This window comes from Parus major, chromosome 4 (assembly GCF_001522545.3).
Source record: "Parus major isolate Abel chromosome 4, Parus_major1.1, whole genome shotgun sequence".
Lineage (NCBI taxonomy): Eukaryota > Metazoa > Chordata > Aves > Passeriformes > Paridae > Parus > Parus major.
This window is the reverse complement of record NC_031771.1, coordinates 47,519,080-47,528,193: the sequence shown is the minus strand read 5'-3', so window position 1 is coordinate 47,528,193 and position 9,114 is coordinate 47,519,080. Positions and strand designations below refer to the sequence as shown.

The 9,114-nt window shown below is 35.4% G+C and overlaps 1 protein-coding gene across 5 annotated transcripts in view; it reads right to left on the bottom strand.

Moving 5' to 3' along the window:
* Positions 1–2,163: 2,163 nt before the first annotated feature.
* The window catches only part of ARAP2 (ArfGAP with RhoGAP domain, ankyrin repeat and PH domain 2), a 117,193-nt gene continuing 110,242 nt past the window's right edge, over positions 2,164–9,114 (bottom strand). For 4 of the 5 annotated variants that reach the window (XM_015625046.1, XM_033513538.1, XM_033513535.1 and 1 more), the window contains 2 exons: positions 8,758–8,889; positions 2,164–5,411 (listed from right to left, as the gene is read on the bottom strand). In XM_015625046.1, coding sequence (XP_015480532.1) covers positions 5,061–5,411; positions 8,758–8,889 — 483 coding nt within the window. In that variant the 3' untranslated portion in view covers positions 2,164–5,060. The remainder of the gene's footprint in view (positions 5,412–8,757; positions 8,890–9,114) is intronic. The other variant, XM_033513537.1, reaches the window with a different exon arrangement.

The following is a 9,114-nucleotide window of genomic DNA, read 5'->3' as shown; positions in this document are numbered from 1 at the left end:
GAACTCCGAATTTTTAATTAACATTTTTTGGAATTTAAATTGGACCAGAGTGGGAGTGGGTATAAAAGATACCTTAAAGATTATGATATTCCAAAGTCTGCAACACAGAACAGGGTCTAGAGCAAAAAGAGGCAGGGCTCAAGTAAGGTCAGGTAGACTAAGCAGAATTCTGAACTGCAGTCAAAGTGCAGGTAAGCAGGAAGATACAGTTGTCTATTTGGCTTTAACATCCACATCCTTCTTCCTCATCAGTGCCACAGATCATCATGAATTTCTAGTGAAAGATGAGTGGCAAAGCATAACAGGAATATTCTCAAAGAAATTTCAGCAAAGGTAATAACTAAACCATTAAGGTACAGCAGTGGTAAGAGCTAAAATAGCAGGATTGTTTTTCCCCTTAACTGAGCTGCAGATGGATCCCATTTTCAGTGGAGTCAAAGGAAAAGTAGTGCAATCTCCAAACTGACCATGAACCACTGAAAAACTGCGAGGGTTTCTGCCTTTTTACATAGTACAGTCTAGTCTCAAGAAACAGAGAGTTTGACAAACACTTCATTTTTTGACAGCACAGAGAATCTCTCCAGCAGTTCTGAAGCAGGAATACTGTATTGAAGAATCCTGAATCTTTTTAGGCAATCTTGCCACAATAGGCTGAGTTTTGCAAGTTAATACATATTTTTGCAAACAATTCAACTTGGAACACATTCAATCTGTCAACCAAGGCAGTCTGTTTCTAACCCACCCATATATAGTTCAGTTTTCCCAACGTAACTTACTGAATCCAGAAGTTTCTCTTAAGTAGCCTAAATCTAAAAAAATTTTGGAGCATTCTATGCTCCAAACAGGGATTTGAGTCAGTACTTTTTTTCCTTTTTTTTTTTTTTTCTCAGTTTCCATTTGGACTCCAGCAGAACTGAAGCTGTTCCATTACAAATTCAAGCAAAGTCTGATAGCTGACTCTCCCACTGAAACAGGCTGCACTGGCAAACAGGATATAAAAATCAGAGAGGTGATGCATCATGGTAGGCCTAAAATACAGTGTCATAGCCAGTGAGAGATGCACCCCTTACTTCCTTACTCCTGGAGGCACCAACCCCATCCCCAGCAGAGCACGCAAATTTTTCTTAGACTTCTTCATCTGGAATTTGAGCTGTGGAAATGGTGGTAACCTGGCAGCACTCAAAGGAACACAAATTGTGCCAGCACTGTATCAGGGGAGAGAAAAATCATAGCAGTGAGATAAAATTCCTGTAACTTTTACTCTCAGATAAACCTGTATCTCCAGAGCAGTCTAAAACTACCCCAATACATGACAGCAAAAGGCACCCCAGGGGTGCCTCTGGCATACAGAGCTGGAGGCATCCTAACAACTTGCCTTAGGCAGAATAGACCTGGAGCTCTTCCAAGGGAAGGAACAAAAATCAGCAATATGGCCAAGCCTTCCCCATTAACTGAAGAGATCTTTGGGGATATCCTTTCCCCACTGGACAGATTCTCGGATAACATTTGCAAAACCTTTTAATGCCAAAACTGCATCTCAACCCAAGTCACACAGTAAAGGTAAGGGCTGCATGAACACACTGTAGATCCCAGCTGGTGAAATCGACCCCACTACAGCAGTCTCTGCTGAGGCACAAAAACTATTAGTCAAAGTGCTCTTTTGAACTGGCATCCCAGAATAGTACCTCACAAAGAGATCTGTTTTGAAGAAAAATTCTAAAATAGCAGACAATATCCAGCTCAAGTAAAATAAAAAAACAAACAAAAAATAAAACAAAGAATCTAGTTCATATTTCTTCTTGGGTTTTCACTTGCCTCCATCACACATCCTAATAAATGTGAAAAATAAACACAAACAGAACACAGGCATTATGTTAAACAACAAAAACAATGGATACATGTCAACTTTACACCTACCTATCATGACTGCAGAAGTTTAACAAGGTAATGATGAACCTGAGATTTACTAAAATTTATTAAGACATTAATCTTAGTCTTCTCACAGTTATAAGCCCATACATAAAATACTGGTTGCCCATTTAACTTCACTTTGCAGATGAGAAAGTAAGTTCTTACCAGGATATTCAATAGCTTTCATATGGGCAGGGACAAATTATTTTAACATTCTTACTGATTTTTTTCTAAAAAAAATCCATCACCTAGTTCTGAGAAAGAGCATTTATTCAATTACAATTCCCTAAAAATTACACTTTACCAGTCCTCAACATGGCACAAGAACAACAAAAGATCAGTAGCCATTAAGATACTGCAACAAACCACATATTTTCTGCAGGTCTTAGATCAGTCAAAAACGTGTTGTGCAACAATAATGTGTCAAATGTTTAGTCCAAAATACTGATACCTATTTAAAATAATTAATTGCAAATTTAGTTTCTACTTTCCCAATTAAATTTTACTTGTGTTAATACTGTCACTATTCAGTGTGCCTCTGTGAATGTGCATATAAATTTGTGCACATATATGTGTTTGTGTATGTGTACATAAAACGTCAAATTTATATGCATTCTATTAAACATCATCTTGATTTTTTTGGCCTGTTAGCAGCAGTTATAGAGATATTTTACCTGTGACACGGTTTTGAAATAGAACAAATGTTCCTGTAGTCTTTAGAACCAATAAAAATACACAAACCATTTTCTTCATGGATATATTCACTTCAATGCACAAAACCCTTCCACTGCTCCATTTATTCCATTAGTGTAGTGGCTTAAATGATGCATGAGGCTTTCAGCAGTGAAGTGAATGTCATTCTTAAGGTCCCAATAAAAAGATAAACAATATAAGAACCACAACTCAATACTGAGAAATATCTGCAAATAAAAGTAAAACTATAAATAGTATTTTCAAGTCCAGCCTGACAGAAAATAAAGCAGTTTATCCTGCTGGTATTAGGCCCCAGTTCAAATCAGCATTTAGGAATGTGCTTATTAAAATTAAACTCCAGCTTTAATCAATAAAATTTGAGTTCAGGCTTTCTTGATACGCATTCTTGAGACAGGGCCTCAATGATTAGAAGAGGCTCAATTACAAAATGAAGGTATCAAAATAGTCAATAGTGCACTGGGAAAATTAAAATCTACAAACTTGCTTGTTTTAAAAACTGGTCAAATAAGGTAAGTGCAAAGTGTGAAAGAACAGACTTACTCTGTCAGTGCTACATTCCAGAATAATAAATACTACTGTAAAATACTTGAGTTTGATCTCTTTTTCTCTGTGCTTCCTAGCAGAGCTGCCAGATACATGATTTGAGTCACTTGTTTAATTTCTTCAATCAAACAAATTATTTTTCCAATTAAGCTGCTCAATGTAATCAAGAATAGAAGTAAATGATGTGAGAAATGTTACGGCACCTGTGACTACCAAAAATAGAAGAGGGACTAAGTGAGCATACTGCTTCTGTGCTTCCTCTCTCCTGCTCTAAGAGATCTGGCCAATTCCAATCAAACACTAAAGGCATCAGTAAGTTTTTAAAAGGCTGGTGAGAATCTGTGGCAGTGTGACTAGTCAGACCACAAAAGGGATAGCAGCAAAAACAAGCAGATGCCTCCCTTGAAGCAAAAGTGCTGTGTGAGCTCATTAGTGCTCTGGTCTGTTGCTCCTGCTGCTTAACCACACAGCATCTACAACACCTGGAAACAGCCCTAGCACAGCAGCACCTTTTTCCCATCCAGGTGTTATGGAACAAAGTAAAATCAGCAATCCCAAGGGATAAGTGGAGATAATATCTACAAAACAACTGAAAATAATTTCATTCCTTGAATAGGTTTATTTTGAAAAGCGATGCTGAATTTTAAATTTAGGGAACACTGGGCTTAAAAATCAAAGTAGCTGTACTGTGCTACATGACTATCTTCAGGAACTGTTACCCACATACTCAGAAGGCAGCAAGCAAGGCTGTTCACTCTGGGACCAGCCCTTACACTCAGAAGAGCAGTGGTAAAGTTGTAGGACAAGCATTTCTAGTCCCTGCAAACAGACTACTATTTACCTTTGTCTGCATGGTAAAGAGAAAGGTAAATCTCTTCCCCCATTTAGCATTTGGCACTTCTTAATTGAGTGTGTTGGTATCATTCTTATTTGTTTGCATGGGGACCATTTTTTCTTGAAGGAATTAATTTTTCATTTAAATATTAACTACTCATGGGAGGTCAGCAACTTTGTTAGTACCAAGCAAGCTCTATCCAAAGAGCAAGAGAAAAGCTTCCCTTTGTCACCCTGAGCTGAGAAAGGCCTGTTTAGAAAAGTACTGTGGCCCACTGAGATGGTGCTATTCTTCCAATTCATGTACCCATTAGAGGTTGCTTTGAAGACTTTTTTTGTGCTCCTCTATGATCTCATTACTTAGATGCCATAATCACATGTACACCCTAGAGATACAGTTTCAAGATACAGGAATTAATACATTGTGTCATCTACTACATGTCTCTCCCTTTTAATTCTTTCACATGATGTCTTGTCAGAACACAATTCTATGGAAGCAAATACTAATTTTTCTCCTTAAATAAAAACAAAACAAAACAAAACCACAAACAAGTCCAAACAACAACAACAAAAAACAAGAACAAAAAATTTCAAATCATATGTTACTAATTTTTATAGTGTTAGACAATTAAAAATATTGCAGTCAATAGTATGAATTTCAGAGTGTATCTTCTCTTTTAAAAATATCTCTCCAGTATTTACAAGGTAGTACAGAATATAAACAGAGCAAAAGCCTTTGACAGTTCTTAGAACCCTTGTATCCAACAAAATCTGGAACAACAACAAAATAGACAAAGCTCTGGTGTCCTTGCACTGCACAGAAAAACTTCCAAACTTCAGGAGTTTTACATTATCAGTTCTCCCAGTTCAGTCTTAAATAATTACATTGGGCATACACGTATACAAAATCAATAGCTGCATATAAACAAACTATACTTCCTTATTTCCTCTGCACTGTACAAATTACACACTTCAAAACTTTACTTTTGAATAGAATATATATATATACATAAAACACAAGAATATATATATAAGCATTATGCTTCAGCCTCAAGAAATCAGCTGGAGGTTTCATGACTTGCTCTGTTCTTCTGCAGCACTGTATTTAGTTCCTGAATCACATCTGATGGTAATTTACTATCTAGTTCCAAAGTAGTTTTGTTTGGTTTGTTTTTATTTTTCTTCAGTGTCTTATGTGATCTTTGGTGTAATTCAGGCATCCCTGAGCCTGCATCATCTTCAGAAATCGAATTTTGATGTGTTTTTGCATGATTTCGCACTTTCTCCTCCTTTCTTTCCAAACATTGTGCCACAATAGATGCTTTTTCTTTCAAGTTTTTTCTTTCTTCCAGAAGTTCGTTATCATGGTGTTCACCAAATCTTGATTTTCCAGTTTGTAGTTCTATATGCTTAACAAACAAGCAAAGAGAAATACAAATCATTCACACCATATTAAAAAAATGTTTAGATTGCAATGTTTTGCTCATTAGTTTCACATAAATTTTAAAGAAAAAAAAAAATTTACTCAAGAGCTAAGACATCAAGTCAGTTTTAAATTACCACAGTTGTCCTATTATAATTTAGTAAGAATATTTAGTGACCAAATTCTCAATTAGCGGTACTTCTGAAATTTACATAAATGCACCATGGCAATGAAGACATTTATTTTAATATAATCATGATTGCTTTTTCTTTCTACCACAGCAGACTAAATTTAAATGTTTCACAGCAGATCCATATACTCCTAAAGACTTAGAATTGTTTGATGGAATGAATACAACTGTGTATATTGCGGTCTTGATAATATAATGACTGAGCAACATGAATATACAAGAGGTGATTTTAAACAATCACATAAACATTTTCAGCACCTGTTAAGTACTAACTGGTATGTTGTAAACACTGACTTTTTCAATTTGCATATTGGTGGGCTGTTTTCAAGTTCTTAAGCTGTAGAAAATTAAAGGTAAACCAGATGTTGCATCTAAATTTGCACTATTGTATTCTGGCTACTCAGTTGGTGTGGCAGTAGGTAGAACATTCCTTTTGTGGAACAGCCTGTGGAAAAGTAGGTCCTGGAATACTTCTTTCATGTGTGGCATCTTTCTTGACAACCACAAAAGTGGAGAAAGCTGAGGGAGACTTTGGGTCTTTTCGTATTTCCTGTGTGGAACTTGTTCAGTTTGACTGCATTTTTTATGGAGTCAATTATCCACAGCACATGAGCAACTTGTTCCTTGGAATCTTAATACACCCTGTATGTTAAAACGAACATCAAAAACTACTCAAACACTAGGTAGGACCTAGCTTAGATACACAAAATTATAGAATGGTTTGGACCTTCTTGTGGGCCTTTCTTGTATGACCTATATGTAAGTACAGGTTACATATGACTATATGTAAGTCAGTATGCTATTTGATGGTGCTTGAAAGAAAAGATTTTTCCTCATTCCTCAGTCTTGTATTTTGAAATGAAATCAAATACTTACTGCAGATACGCAGCAATTGAATTTCTATTTCAATTGAATAATTCTATATGAGAAATATGCATATTTTAAATGCACTATCCACATGTGCAACACGTGGTGTAGAAATAACCAAAATGTTTTGTTTCTATTTTTTATTAGGATTCTTATTTATTGAGTCTTTCAAACCTTTGGCATTACACATTTATCTTGCTAACAGACAATAAAACTGCTTCCAACTATGGGGGAAAATCAGACATTCAATATAGACATTTTAAGCAAAAAATATTAATATTAAACTCAGCTTCTGGATATCTTTGAGCTTATTGTGGTTTGGGGTTTTTTCTCCCCCGGTCAATCTTTCTCTCACAAAGACATCACTTTTTTCACTGTTTGGAAAACTTTCAGTCTCTTTTCCTGTCTGTATAAATTGATGACATTTTTACTACAAGTTTACACACTGATCTGTAAGTAGACCTCCATCTTTAAGAAAATGCTTGTTCCTGGTATTACTTTCTAATACTTTAAAACTGAGATATTCTTGTGAACTGAGATATTGGAGAAGTACTCAACTTCATGGAAAGACTGAAGGCATCGTCTCATCTTTTTTTTAACTGACTCCACTGCTGTTCAATATTTCTTTTTAATAAGCCATATCATACATATCCTTTCCAACACTGTTTTACTGTTCATTCCAGTGTTAGCTTTCCATGTAAAAACAGTGTTAGTTTTTATTTTTTCTTATGTATTTTTGTGTTAACCTTCCTAAAGTATGCAAAACCTTTTGCAAAAAAGTTCTAGATCTAGTCATGTCATAAATAATGAAGATTGTGGATTTCTGAGTTTAAGTTTAAATGCAGACCTCCTCAAAGTTGCAGTGTACAAAATATTAGAGTCATCCCTAATAAAGCAAATTATCCACAAAAAAAAACCCCTCCAAAATACATACAGTACTATAGGGCACTAAGGATTTTTAATCATGAAGCTCAAAATGCAATAAAACTTTTATCCTAGAATGTCTGAATTTGTAGCCAACTCAAAGAATGTACTAGATGTTTCACGTGTACTTGCACAAAGAACAGGTAAGAGACACACCTAAGGGTTATAAAGTCTTTTGACTGACAAGACCTACAATTTACTTTCATCAAAGAAGATTGAAAGTACAAGGATCAGAAAGAACTTATTAAAAATTGCAAAAATAATTTTTGAAAGAAAGAAGGTTAAAAACAATAAATTAAACAAAATTCAAAAGTTTGTAACCAAATTACAAAATACTTATATTCACATGGTTTTATACTCTTGTAGTTAGGCAGAGCAAAAATTCTTTCTGGAAGAAAGTGTAACTCAGGATGGAATTGTCTTTTACGAAAAGCACTATGCCTGCCTTTTGCTTTTGGTTTACTGTGGAAAAAGTGAACTTTACCACTCTGTACCTGAACCACTATCTCTGTTAGTGGTGATAACACATCTCATATTAAATGCCTCCATTCAAAATGTTCTAAAATGTGCAAGTAGTGATACTGCTGCAGTCAAAGGACCAAGCTGTTGTTTCAAGTTACTCACTGCTGCAGTCAGGCCTGTTATCACTACTATTCCCTAGTAGAAGAGTGCCTCCACTGCTTCATCTCAGCTGGAAGTAATGCACGTTCTCCCCACGGGCACCAGTATCCATGTGTGGATACCAGGATCTCAAGCTAGTATGGTAAGGTTCAGATACACCACTAGTGCATGTAATGTAGTAACAAAGCTCAGTCTATTCAAAGAGTTGAAACTAAAGCCTCTTATTCTTCTTTGGGAGTAATAATAGTACAAGTCAAATGTATCAAAGTTAGTTCCATCTGAGCCTTTAAATTATATTCACAGAGTGGATAACTAAAACAGTGCAGTTATTTTAGACAGAAAAAAAGATATTGTAAGATATGCACGCAGGACAGTTTTCAAGGATCTTATTAAAAATAAAGCCCATACTGTAATAATGTTCATAATATTTCCAGCTAAAAGTCTTATTTATTCCTAATGAACCATCTCTACTCAAAAAAAGTCCAAGCACACATAAAAGTCCATTATGCTTTACTGAACAGCCAGACAGGTTATGCAAGATGAGACTACAATAGCTTTTTTACATTAAATTGTCCTAAATGTTCTTTTAATGACAAAATATTAGAAGAGACATTGACAATAAGAGCATCTGCATTTTATATTTATCCAGCTCTAGGGAGTTCATTATTACTGGACTACTTATTACACCATTGTGGTTAGAAGTTCCACATCAAGTTTAAACCCCACTTACTTCTGTATTCCCTCTGATTTTACAAGTGTTCTTCTCCTGATGAATGGGAATTAGTGGTAAGCCTCTGATCTTTGGACTTTTAGTTATGGACTGTTTTCTTGCTTTTCCAGCAGGTGGCCATATATCTGCATGCTGAAGAACAAAATGATTCCTTATTTTCCTTGTGGAATTTCATAAACACATAGAATTCTTTGGTATGTAAAACTCCCTTGGAAAAAGCTATATACTGCACATGCCCTCTTCTCGTGGGAGAAAGGGAAAAACCCTGTGATGCTTTAAATTATGCTAATATTTTGTAAGTGATGCACAATGTTGAGTGAAAAGAACCAAGAAGTCTCTACATAATTGTCACATATC